Source organism: Poecile atricapillus, chromosome 2, assembly GCF_030490865.1.
Source record: "Poecile atricapillus isolate bPoeAtr1 chromosome 2, bPoeAtr1.hap1, whole genome shotgun sequence".
In the NCBI taxonomy this organism is placed as follows: Eukaryota; Metazoa; Chordata; class Aves; order Passeriformes; family Paridae; genus Poecile; species Poecile atricapillus.
In genome coordinates, this window is record NC_081250.1 from 125,588,145 (window position 1) to 125,616,005 (window position 27,861).

Consider the following 27,861-nt stretch of genomic DNA (forward strand, 5'->3'; position numbering starts at 1 on the left):
GAGCTTCAAAGACAACATGAATCCTTGCAGTGTTTTTTACACATACACAGGTGCCTTTTGTAGGAAGACTTAGACACAAGGGAGTGTGACAGGGAGTGTGTTTAGTTTGAATTAAATAGAAGACCCTTTCTTCCTCCCTCTTCTTCTCACAAACAGTATGATTGATAATGGTGATCACATTACAGCAAACATAAAAAAGATTTTAAAATATTTTTATTAATTCTTCACGGAGAAACTGTAAAAAAGTCCAGCTGTAATGCATTCACTCCACCCCTCATAATCCCTGGATGACTGCATTTCTTCTAATTTTAGTTTTAAAATTTTTCATAACATCTGAGGAAATTATATTTAAATATTGTTTTGCCTCTTTAAAGGTAAAAAACCCCACATTTTCCTTTGAAAATACTGTATAAATGCTGTCTAACACAGCTTTCCCTCTGTGTAGTGTCTCAGGCACAGTATTATTCCCAATGTTGTTGCGCCCTTTAGTCCAAATAACATTTTCTTGTGTTTCTCATCTGCGGCAGATGGCCAATAGCCAACCACAACATTTTTCATTGAAATGGCGAGGATATGCTCTAATTACCTCCCTAACAAAGACTTTGATTACATCTAAATTCCAGGATTTCTGAAGGCAATTTTTTCATGGTATCAGCCTATTTGTTTCTGACTGATTATGCCTTTAGCACTAACCTTTCACTCCCTTGTATCCCAGAAAGCAACAGAATGTCTTTAATCCAAAATGAAAATTAGGCAAGGCAGCACTGTCTTAAAAGGCACAGTTGACCAATTTATGAACAGCACAGTGTTTATCAGCATAACAAGTTGCTTCTTGGAAAAAATGTGGTGAGGACTTCTCATGAAGCACAATTGCTGTAATAACACAGCCCAAACCCCCTCCCCAAAATCCTTGCTATTTCTATAACTGCCCAGCCACACACTCGCTGTCCACTCAAACTGTCCCAGCAGGTGACAAGGTTTCTGTGTAAAATGGCAAATCTGTACATTGGGAACCTGGATATGTGTGAATTCACTTTACAGGGATACAGTTGCTCCCAAAATGAACTCCAGGGAGGTGGACAAGTGAAGTTCAAAGCTGTAGGAGAGCCTATATTCTCTGCTCCACCCTATGTGGAAAAGACTGGGATGCAGGGTCCAGTATTCCGGGTTTAGCTATACATCACCAGGAGATGTTTTCTATGACAAATTGCCAAATTTTGCTCAGTCCAAGGAAACAGCTTTGGTACATGGAGTCCAGGTGCAGTTTTCATTTGATTTCAGTGCTCCCCAGAGGAGCACAGCAGCTGAGAGGGGCTCTTGCCATGACAGCTTGCTTCTCCTTCCCCAGCAGATGTCAGAGAGGGCAGAGGCAGGCAATGCTGCCAGACCTGCAGCAACCAGAGGATGAATACCCCGTGCAGGTGATTTCCACCATCTCAGGAGATGCAGGTGAAACAGAGGTGTCACAGAGCCTTAAAAAACTTACAGTGACAGAGAGGAGAGGAATCTTGAGTGTGGTACTCTAAACTCAGCCAGGACTTTGTTGCCTGGGGTGGATGCTAGATCAAGCTGATTGCTTTAAATAATGCTATTTATACACCAGAATCAGCCTGCCAATATTACTAGGCTAAGTCCATACACAAGTCAGGAAAATAGCATATGGACTTATTTATCAGTGTGAAAGTACAGTTCAAGACACAGACACTGTACTTCAGCCTAGATGTTCGTTCCAGAAGTATCTGGTCTGTATAAAGAGTTTAAGAAAGAAAAAAATTTATTTACAATAAGACATGAAGAAGACCTTGAGACAAAATAATTGTATTCCCTCTAAATTCTCCTGGAGACCCCAAGGATTGCTTTACAGACAGCAGTAGCCCAAAGTTTCTATGCTGATTTGCGCCACCTGCCCTATTGTTTTTGCCTTCAACACTATCAGTGCTGCTGCACTTATCCTGTTTTGGAATATTTCCATCTTTCATGACATTTTAAAGTGACCTTTGTATAGAGTGAAAGTTCCAAATACTAGGCTCCTAAACAGCATATCTGTATTTAGTTAGGAACTTAGAACCCCAAAGCTATCATTATTTTAATTCCAAATTTCTGGGGGAAAAAAAACCACAACTAACATTTTCTTTAGAAGAGGAAGAGAGAGATGGGTTATGTCACAGAAATGGAGACAACAGTAAATAAATAAATGAAGAGTAGGTGAGCAATCCTTTGTTTTTATTCTGTTACTGTTTCCAGATCAGGAAAAACTATAGTTTGTGCTAAAGTAAATGTTTATTTCCTTTGCCTAAGGAAATACAAAGCTGAAAACTAATATTCTATTGGAGAGGAGATTTGGCATTTAACTTAAGAATTTACAGATTGCATCAGGAAAAACCAAGGAAATACAGAGCTTGTTTGCAGCAGTATCTTCTCCCTTGCCTGTGGCTCAGGGGTGGGAGATGAGCTCTGCTTAAAAGGCTCTGGACAAGTTCCAGCTTCCAAGAGCCAGGCTGGGGTGAGCAGCTCCAGCAGCCTCACGGACTGTGTTGTATGTACAGCAAGGGAAGGGAATGAAGAAACTGCAGAGCAAAAATCTGGATTCACAAGTCCATTTCAGGCAGATTCTGAGCTGTAAGAAATGTCTCTTTGGCTCTCTGTTAAGAGACTAGGAGAGTAATCTGGAGGGCCAAGTATAATGAGAGTTCACAATGTATGACTGTTCTTATGGAAGCCTGGTAGAACATCTTCAATCAAAATATGTAATTACATTCTGTCATTCTGCCTCCATGCCTTGTTACAATCACTGAGGACTTGGAGTCACAGAAACTCTGACACTCATAGAGGTGAGTTTTAATGGTAAGGTTAGAGATGGGACATTTGTCCCTCCATCCAGGTTAGCGACCAAGATAATTTATTCCTTAAAACTGCTGTTCATAAATCTCACAGCTTTCTCTCACTGTTTGTATTTTCTAGGATTCATCCTGTTTGCCTTCTGGCAGCTGCTTGCAGTTAGGCTGCATCTACATAAAAATGTATCCAAAGCTGGGCCCAGATTCTGGCTTTTCCAGTGGTGGGTAGAGAAGAAAGGTGACCTTTATATCTTTCATTTGCATATGGTATCAATCTCTTCCCCCTCTGCTTGGCTAAACCAGTTTAGATTCTGGCATTCAGGATCTGTCATAGCCTTGAGAATTTGTGTTCTTGCCTGTAAAATCAGTAGGCAAAGGTTCATATCAGCTCTGCTGTTCCTAATGAGCCAGAATAAACACGTGAGCCTCTCACAGCTGTTTTAATCTTACAGAGGAGGCGGGAGCTCTGTGTGATGACACAGAGGCAATGACACAGGATGAAATAACATGGTTAGTGTGAATGTGGCCGTGATGCTGAACACTGGCCAGTGGATGCAAATATTAATAACCTGCCACAGTGCTCTTTGGTTAAATAGACTTCCAGAAGTTTTGGGTTGCTTTTTCTGGTTTTTTCCTTAGATAAAAGCAGAGTAAGTTCAGTGGAAGAAATGAACGCTTTAGCTACTCAGTTAGGCTTGACAGAAAACTCTATCCAATGTGACTCCTCTGTGTGTTTAATATTAAGTGTACACTTAAATACTGTGCTGGAAGTAGGCTTGATTGCTGAGCATTTTTTAAATGAAGCCCTCTAGCCTTAAAACTTCTGGAGTTCATTCACACCTGCTCCACACTTTGTTTTACGGGTTTATCTGCTCTTTTGGCAGACAAATATGGAATATATTCCAATTTTTTTCCCCTCCAGTATCTGTTTTCTTCCAAATAAAAGCCAGTATATAAATCCTGGTACAAAAAGAAGTATAAGCTTTTTGGGATGAGTATGAAACAATGATGTACTAAGAATATAAAGCTACAATGACATATCATACTGAAACTCAAAAATTCTGGTAGTAAAGATAATTTTCCCTATAGGGGCTATTCAGCAATAAAATCTTTTGCAGGAAAATACTATTGAGTCCAGGAGATTATAATTTTTACACATATCATAGAGGCAGTGTTAGCCCTTTCTCAGATATGGATTACTTGTGTTTCACCATTTTAGTCAGAAATAGTCTGACCTTTTGTACAGACACTATCAACAGAAAAGATAGCGCCAGTCAAGAAAGTAAATGTAAATCATTCATGTGGAGCCAAACACTCTATTTTCTGTGTTGAGAAGCCTTTATTGGATCGCCACAATATTTTGGATTAGTTACACTATGGCTCTGAAATATCGAATTATGGTGCAATCATTTTCCCAATAAAAGGAAATAAAATAAAGAAGCACAGTGCATGAGGCTTTGGTCACTGAACTAAGCCAAGGTTTTAGAGCCAGTTCCAGTCCGGTGCAGAGAGGAAACGTCTTCACACTCTTTCATAAACTCTAGTGCAGACAACCCCTTTCATGGCATATTCCTAGGGCATAAAGGAAAATATTAATATAAACTTTTTACTGACAGCAGTTGTGTATGCTGCAGTAATCTCTGAAGTCAATGAAAATCCAGATGTCATGTTTTAGACCTCTACATATTTACAGAACTTCTGGAGCAAACAGCAAAGCTATTTTTGTATTGCAAATATATTTTCTATTTTTACCGTTTTAAACTTCATTTAGTGGCATTTAATGTCAAAAGGATTTCAAAATCAAGCTCTGCTTCCTTTTCTTGGTATTATTGCTGGCTTGTCAGAAATATTAGCTCCACTTAGTTTTTATATCATGGTCCACCAACACTTTCAAATTTTCAAAGTAGTAAGGTTTTTTTGTGTAGAAGGAGAAGTAGCTTGGGTGTTTCAAAGGTTGGGCTTCTGGCCTAAACTTTACTTTTCTGACTCACAAAATATTTCCCTTGACCCTCTCACCCCAGTGGCCCTCAGTGGTTGCTGATGACTCACAGCCACAGGATGCATGCGACAAAGGTGGCAGGATGTTAAAAAAATACTTCCTTGGTCTGCAAAATATAAGGAGTCCTCCACAACCCTGGATGAGGCAAGGGACAGACAGCAGGATGCTGACAGAAGAGGCACACTCTGTTTCAGGAAGAAGGCTTAATAATTAGAAATCTTACACAGAAATGCATCCATGAGGAGATGCAAAAACAAATCAACCTTCCTGCATAAAGGGAGGTTTCAAGAGAGTTTGGAGTGAACTTTTTACAGGGGTGTGTAGTGGCAGGACAAGAGGGAATGGCTTGGGGAGGTTTGGATTAGATATTAGGAATAAATTCTTTATCATGGGGGTGGTGAAACACTGGAACAGGTTGCCCAGAGAAGTTATGAATGTCCCACCCCTGGAAATGTTCAAGGCCAGACTGGATGGGGCTTTGGGCAACCTGGTCTAGTGGAAGGTGTCTTTGTGTTCATGACAGTGGGTTGGAACTAGATAATCTGTAATATTCCCTTCAACCCAAACCATTCTATGATTCTGTGTATGAGAATTTATAACAGAAGATAGTTAGAACAAGCTAACACGTAAAAGTGTAGTGCTGCTGACTGCAAACAAATTGCCAAAAGAAGTTTGACTCCAATATTTAAAAACTTTAATGAACAAAGTGAAATCTTAATTTTAATAGTGACCCTTACAACTAGGGTCCCTGAGATGTTTTATTGCCCTGGCTTGGCCAAGATGGAGAAAAGGAAAGAGCTGTTTAAGGGTCAGCAGTACCCTGCTTGTAAACTTTTGTTTCCATTTCACAGGTTTCTGTTATTTTTAAACCTTATGCTTTTTGAAAACAATAATGTTGAGAGCAGTAAGCATGCTGTCAATTTATGGCAGCTCTGCCAATATAGTCACTTTAAAGGCAAGATGCTGTATGCAGCAACATTTATTTCCTTCCAGTTGTTTTCTAATCTTGGTTCCCTTTTTCTCTCCTTTAATTTATCTCATTATTCAAAGAGTAAAATTAAAAATTGATAGTCTGTTTAGACAGAAATGAACTGAAGGCTGTATTTTTCTGACCTTTAGCAGCATACAAAGAACATGGGCTTACCACCACCATCTTCCCATCAACAAGTCTTCTCTTTATTGTGGTTTCTTTGCCATTCCACTTCTGCACTTGCACCAATGACCCTTTCTCCAAGGTTACAACACTCTGCAAATTCCAAGAGGAGAGTTTCAAACTGCAGTTTGAGCTTTGTAGATTAGTGTATCAATTCACTTTATGTTCAGCAAGATATGTGCTCTGGGTAATGACATGCTCAATAACATTATATTCAGCACTATGTCTTCTTTCAGTGCTTTATTTTAGTGGTTTGGAAAACTCAAGGTGCACTAAGGGAGTAGGTAAAATTTCCCCTGATGTTCTTCTAGGAGATGTTCAGACCACTCAGATATCATCAGCCGCCTTACCTTGACTTTCCGGTCATCTGCTGTTGTTTCGTCAAACTGCTGGCCCAGTTTGAAAGAGATGGTTGTATTTTTGAAGGTGCTTTCAGTTCTGATGGTCACTATGTCCCCTTTCATACTGATGATCACATCAGGCCTTGCCAGGCCACCTAGTTTCCGGGTAGCTAAACCCACTCCTAGAAATCAGAAACAAAACAATCATTACACTCTAGAAGCAATAAACTCAGTTTCCTTTCATGATTCTTCAGTGGAAGAATATAGAAGAGTTTCTACTTGAATACTTCAATGCCTGATTGAGATGAAACACTAATTCTTTAGATGAGACACTACTGAGACAGAGGTAGGAATGGGAACCTCAGTATTCAGGGGCTGAGGCAGCCCCAGCTGATAAGAGTGCACCTTCAGCAAGAAGTAAAGATATACACTATTATAGAGCTGTGCACATTTAGATAAGAAGAAACATGGTTGGTTACAGATCTGCATTAATTTCATATAGATAGAATAAGCAGAAAAAATTCAGAGGAAGTGTGGTTCTCCTAAAAATTTGTAAAAATCCTTTTAAAAAATTCTTTGACAAATCTGAGAGTTTGTACCTTTGTTAATAGTTGCACGGAAGAAACTGAATTTCCAATATGCTGGTTCTTGTTCCTTAAAACATACTGAAGACTGGGTATTTCCTAAGTTGTTATTAACATCCCTTAAGGATCCTTGCATCTAAACCTTGCTGAAAAGTACAAGTATGAAATATAAAAAATGTCAAGTTGTAAGGGCTGACCACTGCAAAGAGCTTCCAGAAAAATCCCATACCAAAAGCCTTTTGTATTGCCTAGTCCTTTCCAGTCCAGTTCATTGTCTACTGGCTGTGAGGCTTGGGGCAAGCAGGAATGAAGCCACTGGTGATATATCACTGCTTCATAAAAGCAGAAAAGGGGTAGCTGCATTTAGTGCCTTTGTTAATGCTATGCCATGCTCAGATTAAAAGATCTGTAAGAAAGGGTATAACATTATCTGCAAAGTATAAAACTGTTTGCAGTAATTATTCCATACTAAGCAATTCTGTTCAGACATTCAGAAAAATATCTGCAGCTGGACTTTCCTCCCACATTCACCCTGGCTAATTAATTAACTGCAATTCTTTTGTTATTCAGTCTAACATTTCAAATAAAGGGAATCAGTGAATCATTTATATGGTAAAAGCAATGCAGTAGCTCACTGTCTGTGTACTTTGCATACAGGAATTAAGCCAGCATTAAAATGAAAAACAATGCTCAATTTGTTACATTCTTGGCATTCTTCAGTAACAGATAGATTCATTCATAGTATTTAGATGTCTGAAACTACAGTGTCATGAGACATCAGCTCCATTATGTATTGTAAATTATCGTAAGTCACAAGTTTAATAGTGCAAGCAAGAGGAAACATAAAAAAATCTGTATCTCCATAGATTACTCTCATTATAGAAAAACATATTAGATCAGATCATATTAGTTAATGGAAGTAGATTTATAGCAGCAATTCATCACCTACCTTTTTCAATTTAGATGCTAAAAAAGATAAATTAAATTATATTGGAAGAGTAATTAAGTGCTTTTTATGGCCAGAAAGAAGGCACCGTCTGTGAGAACCTTCCCAAATGAAGCTTACAAAGAAAAAGAAAAAAAATAAAATAAGAACAAAACCAAACCCAGAACATTTCTCACCCAATTCTTTCATATAATCATCAAAATTTTCACTGGAGATGAGTTTCCAGGTTCCCACAAATCGGTTACACATCGTACAGGCTTTGTGAGGCGCTGGTCCTGCAGAAAGAGGCAGTGGCCACAACAGCTCTTGGTGGCAGTCGGGGAGATTGTGTGCCCAACTGAGATTTAGTGGTCTCCCTTTAAAGAGGTCTGGTCCATGTGGCAGTCGGGGGTGGCCAATAGGGGAGGCAGGACCAGGGAGAGACAATGTGCACCTTGTCCGAGGCAGCCGTGCCAGTACCAAGGCTCGGGGTGACGCTGCCTTGGCTTCCTTCACTGAGAGCACCAGGACACGAGGGGCACGTGGGGACAGGACAGGACAGGACCACTGCACTGCAGAGCAGTCAGGGCACACTGCAGTGGGACATCAGCAACACAGGAGCACTGCATCCCCACAAAACCTAGCTCCAACTGTCCTCCCAATGTTATTCTCCTGCTGTCACCATATGGAACAGAAATCTGTAACAACCATCTTATCCAGCTGCCTGACCAATCCAGGGCTGACCAAAAGTTGCAGCATGTTGTTAAGCCATTGTCCAAATGCCTCTTAAACACTCTCAGGCCTGGGGCTTCCTCTCTAGGAAGCCTGTTTCAGTGTGTGACCACTCTCTCACTAAAGAAGTGCTTCCGAATGCCAAATCTGAACCTCCCCTGACACAGCTTTGAACGATTCCCACACACCCTATCCCTGGATACCAGGGAGAAGAGATCAGCACCTTCCTCTCCACTGAGGGGAATCTCAGGAGTGAAATTTTTGTAGTCTTTGGTTTATGGGCTGTGGGAAATAAGAAGGTCTTCAGTCACATATTTTGGTGGCATATGCAAAATGTTCTTTAACCCCTCAGTCATAACATCAGTGGGGGAAGCTGAACAGAGCTTCATTTGCTGGACAGGTCTAATGACAGTTCAGTGCAGTGACCAAAAGTCTGGAGTGATTGAAAAGATGAACAAAGCAGAGATGTCTTTCTCCCCTACAGCTGGAAGCAGATGCTGTACCTGTAATACGTAAATGTCAGTCTTTGAAGGTGTTGTCCACACAAAACTCTTCTAGAGCAGAGATGCATAATATCACATTTTGAATAAAGAATAGCTAGCTCTTTTTTCCCATCTCTGGAAATTAGAAAACTACTTCTAAATGAAACTATAGATTATTACTCAAGACATAATATGAAAATATTCTACCCTTGCTCTTAAGCATTCTTTGTTCTTTTATTTAATTGTCTTATCTACATAAAGGCACTTTTAAAAGACAAGGCTGGTGCCTTTGGGAAATAAAAGATGATTGGGATGTTGTAAAATCAGGCCCAAAGAAATGCAAGAAAAGCAAATTAGTCAGAATAGAACAACCACACTGCAGTACCAGTAACCTTAAGAACAAAAGTAACAGAGAATTATTTATTCAGACAAAACCCCAGTCTTAAGCAGTCTCAAACAATGTTGACATTGCTACCATCTATCTCTTTGTCACTAAGAAAAATCAGTACTTTCATTTAAAGGATTTGCAGCTTAGAAAGAACAAGACCAAAGAATTATATCTCAGTAGAAATAATTGTGGAAACCAATCTTTTCTTGAAGTTTAAAGAGGAAAAAAGTGTCAAGGATTGCGAGCACATATGATAAGGGAGAGCCTTGATTCCCTTGTTTTGTTTCTAGTTGATGTAAAACAAGATTTAAAACATTGAACTTGGAGATTGTGAAGAAGCACAAGAGATAAAGGTAAAACTTGATAGAAATATAACTAAAATAGAACTAAAAATTCAGAGACTATTTAGAAATAAAGATACTGTTTAAAGAAATGCAGAAAGTAAATTTATGTGAATTTCTTTAAAGGAAATATGATCTAGGCATATTCAAAGCCAAAAAAAGTCTGAACAGATTCCCAGGGGAGCAATGAAGAAAACAGAAATAGAAGGGGAGAACAGAGGTCAAAGAGGGACTTGCTGTGAGGACAACCAAGGATGTCTTAGCATTGACTCTGTGAAGCTGAAGGATCGACTCTGAACATGGGGCCAGCAGCCTCTCTTTTCCCAATATCTACATTGGAGGGTGCAAATAGCTTCTTGTTCCCTCAGCTGAACATCCTACATGACTAGACTGGGACAGCTGGGCTGGGGAAATGAGGTCAGACTGGACTGCACACAGGGGTTTGACTGGCCAGGACACAAAAGTCCTTCAAGTTCTTTCCAGCAGAAACAAATAGTTAAAAGAAAAAGAGAAAAACAACTGATAGGTCAATGCTCAAATAAGCCTTTCCTCATCTTTCTGCTGAACTGCCAAAACTGTGGGTGTGAGTTGCCTTTCCATTTTGTCATCCAAGAAACCTGTAAGGAGCAGTGAGTGAATGTGGTGAGGGGCAGAGATCTCCTCCCAGCATTCAAGGTGCCTGCTGTGATAAGCCCATGGGTTTGAAGGGGTTAGTAAGATCCTTCTTTGGCAGAAAGGAATGCTCTGGGATGGTTACTGACCTTTGAACAATAGTTCAGCATGACAGAAGAGAGAGGGAGACCTGTGCTGCTCTGCAGGTAAGGACAAGACACCAATTTGACTTTAGCCCTTAGAAATGTGTGCTCCCATGTCCATCTAGGTCTGAGAGCACACACCTTTTCTTGACAGAGAGCAAATCACATAAAAATCTGTTTATTCAAGCAGTTACTAGACTGCTGCTGTTCTCAGACAATAAATTTTGTCCTTTTTCAGAGAATAAATTCCAAACATGTTCATATTCTAAGAAAAGTATCGCTAATACTTCCTTATGGTGCTGTCCCCGTTCAGGTTTATAGGCAGAATGTCACTTTATTGAAATTTCCAAAAATTGAAGTTTCATGCATTCACAAATTTCAAAGTCATTCACCAGGTAACAAACTAAATGGTAATTTTTTTAAAAGACATTACCCTTTGCTGAAATATTAGACTGTGCATCTTAGAATTGTAACTGCTGGTTGCATTCAGAATGTAAGATTTCTGGAAAATAAAATCTGCTATGTGAATATCAGAATATTGGAAATTTTCCTCTAACAGCGTATTTCTAAATGTGTAGATGATAGAATACTATGGGCTGATATTTAATGTTTATATGTAGTTTATTTAAGTCAATGTTTCTGCTCCTTACAGCCATCACTCTCGTGTAGATTTTCTACCACTAAACTGTAATTGTATCGTAACTCTCATAAATAATTTAGGTTTTGTTAAGTGCTAAGTAGATTTAGTACTGTATATATGGAGTACGCTGAAGCATTCTTCCATCCCATATGCAACTGCTGTCCTTTAAATTGGTGAGATTTCTTTAGCAGTGAAGCCAAGGTTAAAACACAGGGGGTGTTTGTTCATGGTTATTTCAACATTTTCTGCAGAATTTACTGATTGTCTTTGGCATCACCTTTAAATGACTCCTCAGCTCATGTACAATGTAAAAGTCCTTCCATTTCCCTATCCGGTTGTATAAATAGTGCAAAAACTTGGGAACAATCTGAGTTATGCAGAGGAAAGTTCAAGTGTATGAGAGGTCTCTGCTGCTAGCGGTAGGGACTCAGCACCATCACCTCTGACAGCTGACTTTAGGAATGTCAGGCATATGTGGAATTTGGTTCACAGATCTTATATCACTATAGATATGGTCATTTCCCCATTTAGGGGAACATTTAAGGCACACATTTTGATATTTATTGTCCAGGTTTTCCCTAGAAATCTTGATTATCTTTTCTTTTTGTCCTCAATTTAAGCCCTCTCAGGAGTAGAAATCATGGCTTCTATAGATGCAAAGTTTAGAAACAGGAGACCAGGCTGATGGGCAGTAGGCGATGGTAGTTCAAAAACAAGCAAAGTCAAAGAACATGGTGTCCAAAGGGCTTTGTATCTACAAAAGGCTCATGTTCCCAAGACTAATTAAGTCTAATGAGCTAGTAGAAAATACATACAGGTAGTAAAGGAGGTTGTACCACTAGCAAATGTGTACAGGCTATTAGTAAACCTGAGTATTTTTAAGCTATGATTCTTAATTCAAGGCTTTTAGCCTATCTAGGACAAAATGAGATGTTCAAGACAGGCACATTGACAAAATAATCACAGGTGAAAGCTCTAACTGCTATAGCTTCACACTTGAGGTGAAAAAGGACAAGATCAAGCTGCTTTAAGTGGTCCCTAGTATTAAAATAATCTGGATTTGTGCACAGAGGAGGTGCCTGGTACCCTGCTCATGTTTGGAAGCCAAAACTGGACATCCACAGATCATGCTCCTCCCTGCCCCAGGAACAGCCAGCTCTGCTTGCAGCTGAGAAGAGCAGCCCTATTATTTCCCTGGCTGTGCACAGCCTCCTTGTGGGGGTAGCCCACACGCAGATGATGTTTCTGTGTTCAGGGGTGATTCTGCCCCTGTGACACAAGTGCCACTCACTGGACCAGCTCCGATGCTCTTTCTGCAGGGAGATGGTGGCATGGCTGAGTGTGGCACTGGCTCCCACACGGTGCTTTCCTGCACAGCACCCCTTCCCACACTGCACTGCCCCCAAGCCCCTTCCTGACAAACTCCAGCATAAGCACACATTATAGAAAGCAGAACCTTTTATTGAATAGGCACAACGAATTAGACTAAATGTATGTAACTGCTTTGGGATACATCTGAAAAAAGGTACAGTTCTCTTTAAAACAGATTTGTGGGGCTTTTCTCCTTTGGTTAAGTTGTTTTACTCCAGCTTTAAGCATTAGTCCTGTGTGAAGGTGGTTTCTTCATGCTTTTTCATAAACTCTTTTGCAGGAAACATTATTCATGGTGCATTCCTGGAAGGAAAAGATAATTCAATAAGCTTTTAACTCTTACTAAATGTTTGTTAGTCAGAAGGTAGAGAATTACTTATCCATTGGGAACCAGTATAAAAAAAATTTGCATTTATCCATCTCTAAAGGCAATTGCTAAAAGAGTGGAACCCAGTTTTGAGAGCTTCAGCAACGGAAGACTGAAAAACAAGCACAGGAGTGAAAGAATTTTCAAGAACTGCTCTACTGACGCCGAGGGGATTCTTAATCTTTCCTTAAAAATCTCTACAGAAGGCTCCTTGTACTTCTGTGGAGGCTGACTGGACCCTGGAATTGGGCATTAACCTTTTATCCCTTCACCTTTTGCAGCTGTGGCTTGTCCTCCTCACACATGTGAGCACAACACAAGCACACACAGAGAGCCTTCAGACTTGCAGCTTCTAGTGTCAGCCTCTGCAAGTGAAGCTCTTTTCTCATCTATTTTTCAGTTAGATCAAACTCTGTTTTGTTCAATCTTTCTTAATGAAGTTGTTATTAAAAACTATTTCTATATCCTCTCCTCTGGTTTCTACTCAAATAAATTTAAATATTGGATTTATGGACACATTATTTTTCCCTAGGGGAGGGCAGAACTCTTTAGGAATTTTGTGTATGTGTATTCTTTTGCAGCATGTAGGAATCTCAGCTGCCTCTTACGAATGTAAGTCCTGTCCCAGATTCTTCAAGGTGTGTTTTCTACAGCTGTAGAGCAGAGTTGGGAAGTCCCAGACTGTAGGTGGGCCTTACTGGCACCAAGTCAAGCACAATAGTCCCTGACCAGATAAAACCAAGCAACAGAGCTTGGACACGTTCCCTTGCTCCAACATCATATTATTAACACACTTGCTGGTGAAACATAGCAGGTTTCCCACAGAAGATTAAGCCTCTGTTGAAGATGAACAGGAGTATTCTGTTCATCAGCCTAGAGTGGACACATTTCATGTGGGCTTTGCTAATGCTTCCTCTATACTGTCCAGGACTTAGAGATTCTGATATATGTAAGTTTTCCTTATAGGGTTTTTCTTCCTACACTTCCCCAACCACGTCTTGCTATGGAGAACAGGCACCTCCCGTACCATTCCATAAGTTTAACAACTTTTCTGTTTTAACCTACACTCTAGGGTCAATCAGAGAGACTTCTCACTGAGTGCACAGAGCCCTTTTAGAAGTCTTCTCTTCCTGTGTTTGAATCCAAAGTCATTCATCAGCTAAACATGAATTCTGCACACTGAATTCAGTGATTAAGTAACAAAAATTGACTTACCACCACCAGGTTCCCATCCACCACTTTTCTCTTTATGATAGTCTCTTTTCCGTCCCACTTCTGCACCTGGTTCAGCACACCATTGTCTAGGGTTATGACATTCTACCAAAATAAAAAAAACAAAGTGTGGCTGTTTCATCAGGGTGCTCTGGTCTCAAGAGAAGACTCTCCAGGTCTGAACAGCACTAAGCACAAAGCACCCATAACAGTCTTACCTGTGGAGGCAGCATTTCTGCTCTGGATGTCAAAATCACAACTCTGCCCTGCTGCTCCCACATCCCTTTTGAGAGATGTATTTGCAAAATGCCATTTTGGGACTCACCTTTGTTTTTCTGTCATCTGCTGTGGTCTCATCAAACTCTTCACCCAGCTTGAAAGAGACCTCTGTATTTTTGAAGGTACTTTCTGTTTTGATGGTTATCACATCACCGTTGATGCTGATAGTTACATTAGGCTTTGCCACACCAGCCATCTTCCTGGTAGCAAACCCCACACCTGTAAATAAGGTAGGGCACTATGAAATTTTTATCTTTCCTCAACCTTTTTGTCTTATACACTGGAAAAAAAAAATAAAAATACAACCCTCAGTACTTTTTCCCCTATTGCTTTCTGAGTGTTAATAATTCTATGTTACAGGGCTTCTTTTGTAAAATCTCACTTGGTACTGCTATAGATCAAGCTGGGTGGGTTGATGTAATGATGTAATTAAATTCTCTATAAATAGTAGAAGCTGTATTTTGAAGACTGAGATTATGTGAATGCCAGATATTTGCACATAGACTTACTCAGAATAACTTTCGTAGCTTGTACTCCAACTTGTATACTAATTATATCTAAATGTAAATAAGCAGGAATATTTGACAGTTTCTGAGCCACAAAAGCAACAAAACAAACAAATAAACAAGGAAAAAAAACCAAGCTTTTTATATTTACAAGTGGGTAGGTTGAATATAAGGAAATGATTAAGAAATAGTTGGCAATGGTTATGTCCTGAGTAAAATCTGGAGTAAAGATTAAGAGTGCAAGAGTCACTCATTGAAAGCTGTCAGGATAAGTCACGGTAAGTATTTTACCTCTAAACTGCAAATAACCCCCCCCCCCCAGCATTTTAGCACGTACTAATTGAATCAGTGCAAGTTAACTCCTGCTTCCTCCACACTAACAGAATGTTGAAACCTTTAAAATCCCAATTTTAATTCTAAGCAAGAAGTCTACACCTTTAGAGAAGAGTGTTAGACATCAAATCTTGCAATGAATCCATGCAATTGTCTTTGTTAATATTCACTGGAGGCAGCTAAAGAGTTTCATTCAATATAATAGCCATGGCAATTAACTGATGTCCTAATCCAGTAGCATTTTAAAATTGTTTAGATGTGTTGCTCATAGACATAAGGAAACTTGCTTCTTTCTAGCATCACACCTAGATGTCCAAGGATAAAAGCTAATTCACACAGAATTTTACTTCCATTTATAAGACTACTAATAAGGCATGCAGAGACCTGGCTTACCTGAAATTATTCCCATCAATCAAAGTTTTTCTGCTTTATAGGAATTTAACACCATTTATTGGCACAGATGAATTCTCCAGTTTAAGACTATCTGATCAAAATAGTTGATTAAAACCCCCCTGATAAACAGCAAAACCAGAAAAAGCAAGTAAAGAGTAAAGTTCAAAACTGGCATTCCTTTCCTGTTCCAGATACAAGAAGTTGAAATAACAATTCTCACCCAGTTCTTTCATATAGTCCTCAAAGTTTTCACTAGAAAGGAGCTTCCAGGTTCCCACAAAGTGGTCGCACATTTTGTCAGACTAGAAAGATGTCTTCCACAGGTTCCAAAAGAAATGCAGGACAGGAGAGTATAATGAGCTCCAGGGGAAGATTACTTATCTTTAAAAAGGAGCTGTGGCCACATGATGCTCTGGGATGACCAATGAAGAGGGAGTCCCAGTACCCAGTGTTTTTCTTCCTCCCCTACCCCTCCTCTGCCAGTGGGTCATAGTGCTATTATTCATATGCCCTTACTAGCACAAAGATCACTGTCTTGTTTTTATTTAATTATTTTTGACATTCAAGAACACTCTACCTTAAAGGCAAATAATTAAATCAAATTACCTTTCAGAATATAAAGGTAATTAATGTTCTCTCCCCTACTTTTTCATTTCAGTCTACTATATCAAATGGACACAGCTCACTTCCTAGACTTTCAGATCCAAAAGGCTCATTGGGATCATTTAGCCTGTTTTCAGCCCCCCTGCAATCAGAAATTTCCTCTAGAGAAATACAGAACTACAGGAAGAAGTGGGTTTCAAGCACAAAGAGAGAATGCTGGGGTTATAGAAGGCTAAGGCAACAAAATTGCTTCCTTGATTGGGATCTGCTTGTCCTTGCACCACCTGAATCAATTTAACAATAGGTCTGTAATATGTTTTTATATAATAAAGACGGGGTTCTGTGAGAAGAAAAGTAACAAAACAGAGGATTTCTCTCCCTTTTATTCCCATGCTTTCAGAAGATGTATGTCCCAATGACTAGCATTTTGAGTAGTTGTGGCATATAGCTAAGCTCTAGTATTGACCTGCCAAATGTCCCTGGACACTTAATTTCTTTTCTGTTTGTGTTGTTCAGGCATTAATTTGTTTGAGGCAAATTGTGCACAGGCCTGACATAATGGGTCCATCTTGACTGATCCTCTAGACCCTGTCATACTTCAGTTCACAAAAAAAATCAGAAAGCAGTCAAGCAAGTTCTTAGACTTTCCTTTGTCTGTAATGTGCTTTTCCAATGGCAAAAAGCAGCTAATACATGCATAGTCCAGCCCCTGCAATTCTCTTTATGTGGTTTTCCTGGAATTACTCTGCTAGTTGCTAGGCATCGATATTGTGGGCCACATATTTTTCTGCTTGTTGTCTTTGTAAGTAACAATGCTATAGAAATTATTTATATAGGCTTGCAAGATCATAGGGGTATTTGTAAGGAAAGGGAAGTGGGGAGGTCTCCAGTGCCTCCTGCCACTCAGGCAGGGTCACCTCTGAGCCCACATCAGGCTGCTTAGAGCTGTGCCCTTTTGTGGATCAGAAAACTCCAGGATGCAGCCAGGCAACATACACCCCTGCCCAGCTGTCCCAAGGAGGACATGGTCTCCTTATCTTCTCTCTGAACCTCTCTACTTTCAGCTTTTATTCACAATTTCTCATCCCCCACTATTCACTGCCTGGTTCCAGCTCCTCAGTCACTTTCCCACAGGTGTGAGGGTTGTTTGTAAGCACTCCCAAAGCTTAGCCAGGGTGAACCACTTCAATCTCACAGCCTCTTCTCACAGGGCAAGTGCTCCAGACACCTGAAGATCCTGTGGGTCCTCTGCTGAGTTCACCTCAGAACTGGATGCAGTACTCTGGGTACACCCTAATGACTGCTGAGATGAGGAGCATAACCACTTCCATCAACCTGTACTTCTGCACATCCAGCGCAGGATGTTTTTGACCTTTCGCTGCCAGGTCTCAGCTGACTGCCCACCAGGACTCTGAGGGCAGTTTCTGCAGGGCTCCTCCCTAGGCAGTGTGTCCCCAGCCTGGATTGCTCTGAGACCTGAGCAAGTTTGTACATGTATAATTAGTTACCCCCTTGTGCCTTTAAGATGTCAGTCTATGGGGACTAGAATAGCTAATTTTAGATTTGGCCTATTCTTTTAAAATTTTTTTGCATGTTCACTGACTTTGGCCTAATCTCAAAATAAGGGAAACTATATTCTAATTATGAAGCAGCTAGTGCCTTTCCTGGTTGGTTTTTGCAGAATGTCACACGCTCAAGTGCTCTTTAAAAGGAAATTCTGAGGTCCCTCAAGTTTGTGTCATTATCTTGAGGTATTTTTACTTCAGATTATTGGCTTGAGAAACTCTGTATTGTGTGTGAGCAGATGGTAGGAACATGAAAACTCAAATCCAGCATTTAAATAAATAGAACTGAAAGTACCAGCTGAGGATCATTGCAGTGGGCCAGATAGAAAGGCTGTGATGTGGATTAAATCAGTTCCTGTTCGTACTTTTCTTGACTTTTGGGAACTATTCTGTGTGCAGCCATCAAAAAAACCCTTACAAACCATTTGTTTGGAGGGGAAATAGGGCTTTTATATTCAAAACTACAGTCTGGGAGAGGCAATTTGCGTTCCTTTGGTATTAACAGCTGTCTGCAATGCTTGTGATATTGGGAGAATTTTTGGGTAGAGTAGAAGCACCTTTCGATGAAAATCAATTTGGAGCAGACAAGTGCACCCTCCCCAGGCAGTCAATTACTTGCACTTATTTAAGGTGAATCTGAACTATTTGTAGATATCTTGCAAACGTGATGACTCAAAAATGCAAGAAGAAAGCCAGCTTGTGGATCAACTGGCATGTCCACTTCGACAAGCAGCTATGTGGGAGCACATTTATGGCTTTCTCTTGGAAAGTATCCTACCAATGGTATCCTTTCCCTCAGGAGAGACTTCCAGTAACAAGAGATAAACTTATGGCACTGATGTCATCTAATACAAATCATGCCTACTCTCTGGGGCAAACACATGCAGTCTGCTGATAAAGACTGGAGTTTTTAATGGTAATGAAGAAATCAGTGAGGCTTCTGAGCCTGGAAGCTTAAGCAAGTGATTCATGTCACTTGCAGAAGTGTCTTGACAGCAAGAACTGGGTAATCTGGCTAAGCAGCCTCATGGTTATTGACACAGATGTGATCTCATACCACCAAAAAGAAGGGCATCCTCAAAAGTGTAGAAACCTATTTCAAAATAAGCAGAAATTTCAAAGAAACCACAGCAGGTAAAGGTAAACCAAGAAGAGGAAGCTGGTGAGGGTCCAGTAAGGAAATGCTGACAAAGAAAATTAATCTCTTAACCCTGATATAAACTGATGCAGCTCAAGTAAATAACAATGATACACTGTATGCAATGTGATCTTGGGGTGCTGTGACATTGAGGATAGTTCTTGATGCATGATATGCAGAAGTGATCACAGAATTCTGTGGTTCGATGAAGTGTAACAGCAAAGCAGCAGCTGTGCAGGGGAAATCCCTAGATGGGAAGGTAGCAATGATGGGTTAAATCTTACTCTGTGACTCAGACCAAAGGTGGAGATCTACTTGAGATAAACTGCTTTTTACAAAAAGCACAATAGTAACCTCCCTTTGGCTCTTCGGGCTTGCAGGAGCAATGACGCTCTTCCACTAGAGTATGTGAAAAAGAGGATGTTTATTCCTGTAGTGAAGATCTGTCACTTAAGAGACCTTTTGATTGATATTTTATGTAAGTATGGTATTGTTAAAGTAAAAACACATCTTACTCTTGAATGTGAAAACGTAAGTTAACAGTAATGACTGCTTAAAAGGAGGTTTCTTTCTCGAGTTCCTCCTTGCCCCAGAAGGGCAACAGAGTAAAACTCCTTTGAGTGCTCTGGCTGTCAAACTGGTGACTACCAATGGGCAGCAGTGTATTGTGCTTAGGCACTTGTCTCCATAGTTCTGCTACTCTTTGGTCAAAAACCATCATGGAAAGACATCCATGCTCATTTCCATGGCTGATGACATTGACAATGCCTCCCACTGAACACTTCCTTAAAAGGAACCTGGCCTCTGTATGGGGTTATTATGGGCATAGGTGGCAATATTCATAGTAAGAAGAAATACGTATTCTTGGCAAAGCTATAAAAATGGAGATTTTTGCTTATGCAGGGAGGGAACTGTGGATTTGATGCAAGCTTCTTGTTCAGGCACAATAACACCTATTGACAAGATGGACTATAAAGTACTCATGTTAGGAAGGAGGGACCATATCACACCTTCTGGTACTGCTGCAACTCAGACAAAGCAAAAACCTTTCTTAATGCTTGTCTGGCTAGGTGCCAGACTGGGAATTTGTTCTAAGCCCCCAAGGTAACTACAAGAAAGGTGATCTAATTCTGGATCAGTCAAGAATAGGTAAAGGAACGCCACCTCTCTTCACAAAGCTGCTACTTTCATTTCTGATTAACATTTGAAACAGGTGAATTGCCATGACTTTTGCTTAGTCAGGAAAAGGTGTACCTAAAGCTTCAGTACTCATAATATGACACACTGACGTTACCAAACACTGGCTTCAGTTGGCCTGAAAGTTCAAGAGGCTACCATTGGTTTTTCAGTGGTATTTTTCTCTCTCTTGGAGAAGGAGGTAAGCAGGCAAAATAACAGGTCTTTTTTCCTGTGCTCAGTCCCCAGGACCAAGCTGATGCTCCCCCATTTGTGATCGTGGCTTCAGACCTCACTCAGAACTGGAAGTACTAATGACTGCAAATGGTCACTTTGTTGAAGGAGTCAGATTTGTCAGCAACAGCAGATCTGCTGTTTCCTTGAGTAGGTATTGGCACCACTCTACCCAGCTACACTGCTAGGCTGTGACATTTGAAGACCACAGGCTGGTGTGCCCCAGCACCTGCTTTTTTACCTTTTGTGATTCTGGGTTCTTTTATTTCCTCCTGAACTTTAGGCCAACCAGTGAGTCTCCACACCCTTAATAAATTTCCAGTATCTGAAAATGAAAACATTTAAAAGGTGTTTCTGAAACACTAAGCTAAGTTTGTGGTAAAGCTTTTAAGAACAGAAATGAAATCTCATAACTCTGAGGCATAGCAAGATCAATCCCCAGTCAAAACCAGGTGGTTGACTCCATTAACTTGCAATTAAAATAGGCATAATTACATTTTCTGAACTTGCTTTAAAGATGAAGAAAATATGCAGATATGTCTGGAGGGTACAGCAAACCTCTGGGCCCTTGCCTTCTCCTGAAAGACAGCTGAGACTCTGGCTTCTCTCAGCAGATGGCATGTCAATAATATAAGCTCTCAAACATCTGAGGCTCATACAGGTGATTTCTATTCCTGAGGAAAACCTGGACTTCTCATACTCTCCTATAACGTGTATGTCCCTCATTCCTGGAGCAAGGAATTTGGCAGTGTGAATTTTATGAATTGCAGGTTGCGAGTTAAAAGGAATATCAGAATATCAGAAAAGTAATAAAGGACGAGCATTTCCATGTTGGGTTTGCTGTTTGCTTATTTCACTGCAATAAGAAGAAATGCAGGTACACTAACTCCTTCAAACATGCAGGTAATAATGTGAATATTTCTGCATAAGAATATTCAAAATGTCAGAGGTCCACTTCATATAGCCTGTATTCAACAAATGCCATAGTGGGATTAGTGATAAATTTAACTTCATGACTTATGAATGTTTGTATGAGAGAAGATCTTAATTTTCTGGCAGGCATTGCAGATGCTTCATATTTCTAACTATATATGGATTTCCCTGATCTAAAGAACAAGTTTAAGATTGTCTAAGGTTGTTCTGATATTCAAATCTGTCCATCTGTTTGTATGTATGGTACAAGTCATGCATCTAACATCTCTTCTTGAGGGTGTATAATGAAAGTTGGTCTTTTTCTGAATCTTGCTTTGTCTTCTCCATGGACTTACCTCAGAGCACATAAATCCTTGCTGTTCTTCCCCTCTACGTTCCCCCCAACCCCAAAATAAAAAGGTGTTTTTCTTTTATTTTATTACTTTTTATCCCTAGACTTCACTCTAAATTTAGGTATTGCAGCAGAGTTGCAAATGAAGAAAGCAGTATGTTTCCCAAAGCTCTTTTGGGTTTCTTCTAGCAATTTGAAGACTTTCTAGGAAACTAGACTTGCTAATGTTATTCTGAAAATCCCTTCATAGTCCTTCCTGAAGAAAAAAACCTTCAAATAGGGATGAGAGAGTAGAGCATATTGGTAATATGTAATATCTTGTAAATTTAAGCTATTCCTGTCAGTGGTTGTCGTTCTCTTAACAGCTGCCCTCTTGTGAAGCAAGAGCACTCCCACAATTTCACTTGTTTCAAACCCAGCAAAGAAAGAACAAAGTGTAAGAGCAATATTTCAACAAGACTAAAAAGACCCTGTACAAAACATTTAAGCTCTGCTGAACCTGCACTCTCAGTAAAATATACATGGGTTTGGCAGCCCTGTTTATGCATGTCTTCTTTCTGCATGCTGCAGTTTCTGGCTTTCTATACTTTCAATCTGACAGCTTGCCCTGAAACTTTCAGTGAACTCCTCCTTGCATCTGCCAGAAAGATATTTTTTATTACAGATGCATTTGGATCACATTCAAAGACCTAGTGCTCTATGTAAAGGAAAGTAAAAAAATTCAAATATTAAATGTGCTTCAGAGTTAAAGCCTTCCGGAGAACAGCCCTCTCCCTGCAGCGTGGTGAGGAGCTGATGGGTGTGAAGGCTGGCAGCTCTCTGGCTCTCTACAGCAGATCTCTAATGCTCTGCAGCTGACTGCTGCCCCCGGGCACTGCCAGCTGAGGGAGGGAGAAGGAGCCAGCAGCTCCTGCCCAGCCACTGACCTTGCCCGGGCCAGTGGCCTCCTGCAGCTGCCTGCACTGCAGCCTCGCTGCTGGATTCCACTGTCACTGCCAATCTCATTTCATCTCACCTTGTGCCAGATATAATAGATTGGGAATCAAAAGGATCTCTGAAGAAAGAAATGCTAAGGTTCTCTAAAGCAATCCATCATACCTGCCCTTCTTGCTCTGGACAGCTTTCTTGCCAGGAACTACTCAATGTTGTTTATGTTCAGCATGTGAAAATTCACATCACATCTCCGGTAAAGGAATTTCTGTAAAATGCATTGCTGAATGTAAGGTAGTAATGCAGATCCTTGTTTAACATGCTGTGGAGGGACAGGCACAGGGCACAGAGCTTGCTGTGTGCAAGCATAGGGCAGCTTGCACAGGGAGGGTGGAGTTTGCTACCATATGTGCTGCATCCCTCCCAACACCATCTTCAGCAGATGTGGGCAAGGGGTATCCCTGCAACTCTTTTGCCCAAATACCCAACTATATCCAAGTTTTTGGTGCCCAGAGTCTCTAAATCTGCTACTCTGAAGCCCAAAAATTACTTTAAAATGCTCTCTGTGTTTTTCCCCTCAGGAGGATTCCATCACAGCTGGAAAGCCTGACAAATTGTATGTCTCTATTGGAGATGCGTTCCATGAGGCTAAATGCATGCTTTTTTTAACAGATACTGTTTCTTCCTCAGACCCTGCAGGTTCCTCAGTCTCTGATATCATTTTAGTTTTGCTGACAAATTATTTAAACTGAACATAACTGCTTTTATGGTCTGGTATGGCTTTGGGTTGTACATATCTCTGTTCTGTTAGTATTTTCTGTATTAGTTATGTTAATGTAGATTCTTCAATACTAACTTGCTGAAATTGTATTGAAGTATCTGAAAATATCTTCTGTCATTTTTGATCTAGCACTTTGCTTATTGCTCCTTCAAACTGCTGACCCTAATTACAGCATGACTGTGCCCAGTCATTGGCACAGTCTCCAGGTCTTCCATGAAGAAGACCCCTGCCCAGAAGCCTGATACACTGGGTGTGTTAGTGGGAGGTGAGATATGCAGGCTTGAATTCCCTTGGCCTGAAGTGGCTACTGAAGCTACAACTCCTGATCCTCAGAGAGTGGGAGACAGGGAAGTTTTGTTCAGCTGTTTTGGTTACTTATAGTTGTTACATAGCTCTTCCTCTGTCTATATAACAGCTCACAGAATCACAGATCACAGAATCATTTAGGTTGGAAAAGACCTCCAAGGTCATTGAGTCCAACCTTTGACTGATCTCCTCTTAGAGCATAGCACTGAATGCCATGTCTGTTGTCTCTTGAATATTTTTCCAGGGATGTTGACTCCACTACCTCCATGGGCAATCCATTCCAATGTTTATCAAACCTTTTTGTGAAGAAAATTTTCCTGATGTCCAAGCTGAACCTCCCCTGATGCAGATTGAAGCTGTGTCCATTTGTCCTGTCACTGGTTGTCTGGTTGCTTAACTCCCACCTTGCTACAACTTCCTTTCAGGTACTTGTGGAGAGGGATAAAGTCTTCCCTGAGCCTCCTTTTCTCCAGGCTAAACATCCCCAGCTCCCTCAGCTGTTCCTCATAGGACTTATGTTCCAGCCCCTTCCCCAGATCCATTGCCCTTCTCTGGACATGCTCCAACATCTCGATGTCCTTGCCATAAGGTGCCCAAAGCTGAACACAGTTCCTGAGGTGTGGCCTCACCATGCCCAGTGCATGGGAACAGCCCTGATGCTTCTGGCCACACTATTTCTGATGCAGGCCACTGGCCTTCTTGGCCACCTGAGCACTGATGGTTCATGTTCAGCTGCTATTGACCAGTACTCAAGGTCATTTTCCACTGGGCTGCTTTCCTGACATTTTTCCCTCAGTCTGTAACACTGCATGGGGTGATTCCCTGATTACCATGATATCTGCTTAGGCTGAACTCTTTTTGTCTTTAGAAAGGATGAGAGAGAATTTTTACTATCTCACCCCCACAGAAATATACATTTTCTGAAGTGGAAACAGCATTATATCCTTCTTATCTTGCCTTACAACTACTTCTCAGACAACATGGTATTAAGCATTTGATCCCATTAGCAATAAAAGAACTTGGAACTTGGCTGCAAAACACAGTGTTGGAGAGTCAAGCCAGAGAGGTTTATTTGCCAGTTCCAGCAAGTGTCTAGTAGGACAATGACTAGATTTATGCTACCGGCTGCTAGTCAGAAGGTATGCGATTTGGGACAGTACTGAAGCTACTCTGTCTTGCAGACCATACTGACACAACTAAGGAAACTCCCACCATCTCTCTGATTCCATAGGGTAAGTGGTGGTACACATCTGTTCTACACTTAGAAGTGCTTAGCTACAGCTAAATACAAACTAGGCCAGGTCAATGTTCTTGGGTGAGAATAGCTGCCCAAACAATTCAAGTTGGTTGGCACCACAGAAACACTATGTGCCTAATATGATCTAGTCTAGCTGTATAACATCTTCTGCTCTGTGAAGCAGAAAATATTGGAGACTGCTTTCTTAAATGGTACAGCAAATTACCCATATGTTTCCTGAACATTTGCTGATACAGAACATAACTGTGGTAACTGTTTAAAAAAAAAATCTTTCAGTTTGGTAGCCAGTTCTAGGATTAAAGCAGAAGATGCTGAACCCAGTATCCACACTGGCACTTGTAAGTGCTGCTCACAGAATGCAGAATCTGCTTCAGACGGGAGGCTGTTCACAGCTGCAGAGGTGTCCCTGCCAGCCAGCACCACATTGTGCAAACAGCTGCATCTACCTGACCATGTGCCTGCACTATCAAAATCTCTCCCAAGCCAACTGAAGACAAACCACAAGCCTGAAGGAAAAATCCAGGATTTCCCAGAGATGCTAATTAGACTGAGCAAGCTGAAACAGCTCCAACTGATCAACCTCACAAAAAATATTTGCAACATTTATAGCTCTGTGTGCTTTGTAGAAAGCTGTTAGGAAGCTACTCCAGAGCCTGGTCTATCACACCTGCCTTTTATTTATTTCCAGCATGAGTTTCTCAAAAGTGGTAGATGAGCAAAAATAAATATATATATTATATATTATATTATAATATATATATATTTATATAATGTATATTTTCTGCTATGGTAAGTGCCATTAAGTCTGCTGTTTGATGAGGTTTTCTCCTGAGCATTGCTAGCATGTTTTGAACCCCATCTCTCTGGCTTGCTCAGTGCTGTGTAAAACTGTTTTACAGAAAATAGTTTTGCAAATATTTTTCTCCTGCAAGTATCACTTATTTTACAGCTCATAAAAACCGAGACAAACTAATCTCTTCAAACTTCATGCCTTACAAAGACAAGTCTGAATGAAGGACCGCCACAGGAAAATCTTGTTTGCAAACCCCTAGAGATATTCTGTTACAACTCTAGGAGAGCAAAATTTTTCAAGAATGAAAAGCAGTCGTGTTCTTAATCTGGGGCAGGTCAGTGTTCAGGGAACACTTCCTAGAACCAGATAGATTTAGAAAATTATTATTGAATAAACATATCTCTGGGTAGAAAAGATGTCTGAGATTAGTTGTAAATATCTTTATATTAGATTGCAAACGGGAACATTTCAAAAGAGATTAAAACAACTAAACTCAACACTCCCCCACCCCCCTCCCTCAGTTTTAAATGAAAAATAATTTTCTTATTTCTAGCAAATGAAGAACAAGTGTCTCTGCTCATGTCTTCTATGTCCTTCAAATGTTTACACTTTTTTAAGTGTTCTTGGTATTTATAAGGATTTTGATTAAAACATTATTTCCTTGCCTTCTAGATGTGAAATTTCATCCTTTTGATTAAGGTTTTGATGTTTCCCATCAAAAATATGACCCATTTTTGTTTATGGAGAATAAAAATGATGCTTAAGATATTAAAACTTAGCTTACCTTTTAACACTATTTCCGTGAGAATCATACCATTTCTTACCAAAACTGCTTGTGTCAGATGACTGACATACGGGCTATTAGTAAGTGAATTTAATAGCAGAGAGTTGACATTCTCTTACAAGTGAAGCAGATTACACAGCTTGTGTAAACTTCACAAAACAGGTGACTCCCTGCAGTTTCATTTCCAACCTTTGCTCCTTACCTCTATTATTCTTTCTTTGCCTACAAGATAGTCTATGGATATTCTCTGTCTTCATAGTTACTGCCACCCTATTCTTGCAAATAAGATAGTAAACTATTTCATCCTTTCTCTTCTATCCATATTTCCCTTATTTCTATTTTTAAATGTTGCCAATAAGAGTTTTTTAAAATATAATATCACATATACTCACATGTATTTTATACTTATATATGTATACATGTATGTGTGTATGTACATATAAAAATATGCATAAAAAACATGTATTTTAAGTTATTTCATATATTACAATAATATTTTGCAGGAGGTTGATCTCAAGTTCTTGAAAGATGATGAATGACCTTTCTGGATAAGGTGAAGGATAAAAAGAAACTGTTTCAGTATCACGATCCAAAGAAAATTCATTTACACTCTGTCCCTAAGCGACCCTATCTGTGTGACACATAACAAGCAAAATTTTCTGGTGAAAGATGACACATGCTACTTAGGCAGAACTGATGTGAAAAAGTGTCTCAGAAGCCAATCCACAAGCCATTCACTTTCATATCTCAGTCTTCAACCCAGAGTATTTAACTTTTCCCATTAACAATTCAGCTGAGTCTGAATTCTCATTAACAATCTTCATCTGCTTTTCACTCCTCTGCTCCATTCTCAAAGGCATAAGGGGGCAAGTCTAGACAGGTGACTTGGCAGTTTTGCAGGGAGGCTAATGATGCTGGTATGGCTTCTCAAAAGCAAGGATGTTCAGTGCTGAGCATCAGCAATAGGCAGGAAATATCAGAGTGAGACAAGGGGATACTCAGTAAATCTAAGATGTGTTTAAGATGTGGCAGATGATGGCTTAAAGTTGGTGTACAGTGATGTTGAGGAAAAGAGCAGAGGAACAAATGAATGTTCAAAGGACAAGAATTTGTGAACTTGATTGTACAATGACAAAAGAATTTTTCTGGAAGTAGAGGTGAAATGTCTGAGGGCTCTGGGAAGGAGAAATTGCTATTGAAAAGGATGTGAGGAGATTCAGAGTTCTTCTATGAGTAGAGAAACGGTGAAATCACTCCTGTATGTTGGCAGCAAACAGAAAAGAAAATAAGTATTAAGAGCTGTACTCAAATAGTCTGAGTGGTTGGGAGAAAATCTGCCCAAACACCTTCAAATATCCAGAGAAGGAACATGAGTTGGGAGTTATCCAGAC

At 40.2% G+C, this 27,861-nt stretch overlaps 2 protein-coding genes and 1 long non-coding RNA gene across 5 annotated transcripts; 1 reads left to right on the forward strand and 2 right to left on the reverse strand.

Moving 5' to 3' along the window:
* The first annotated feature begins 2,514 nt into the window (after positions 1–2,514).
* Positions 2,515–26,815, forward strand: LOC131575833 (uncharacterized). 3 transcript variants are annotated; one of them, XR_009276869.1, is made up of 3 exons: positions 2,515–2,831; positions 2,962–3,058; positions 23,880–26,815. It is a non-coding gene; the product is annotated as an uncharacterized LOC131575833 (long non-coding RNA). The 3 variants fall into 3 exon arrangements; XR_009276870.1 differs by lacking the exons at positions 2,515–2,831; positions 2,962–3,058 and adding exons at positions 10,370–10,600; positions 20,363–20,504; XR_009276868.1 differs by lacking the exons at positions 2,515–2,831; positions 2,962–3,058 and adding exons at positions 10,370–10,600; positions 20,370–20,504.
* LOC131575832 (myelin P2 protein-like) lies at positions 4,157–8,436 on the reverse strand. Its single transcript, XM_058831828.1, has 4 exons — positions 8,037–8,436; positions 6,340–6,512; positions 5,981–6,082; positions 4,157–4,409 (listed from the first exon to the last, which is right to left on the reverse strand). The coding sequence occupies exons 1-4, from the start codon at positions 8,107–8,109 to the stop codon at positions 4,359–4,361; spliced, it is 399 nt and encodes a 132-aa protein (XP_058687811.1). The 5' UTR covers positions 8,110–8,436; the 3' UTR covers positions 4,157–4,358.
* Positions 12,618–16,066, reverse strand: LOC131575831 (fatty acid-binding protein, adipocyte). Its single transcript, XM_058831826.1, has 4 exons — positions 15,859–16,066; positions 14,453–14,625; positions 14,131–14,232; positions 12,618–12,851 (listed from the first exon to the last, which is right to left on the reverse strand). Exons 1-4 carry the CDS (start codon positions 15,929–15,931, stop codon positions 12,801–12,803), a joined length of 399 nt encoding a protein of 132 aa, XP_058687809.1. The 5' UTR covers positions 15,932–16,066; the 3' UTR covers positions 12,618–12,800.
* Positions 26,816–27,861: the final 1,046 nt, after the last annotated feature.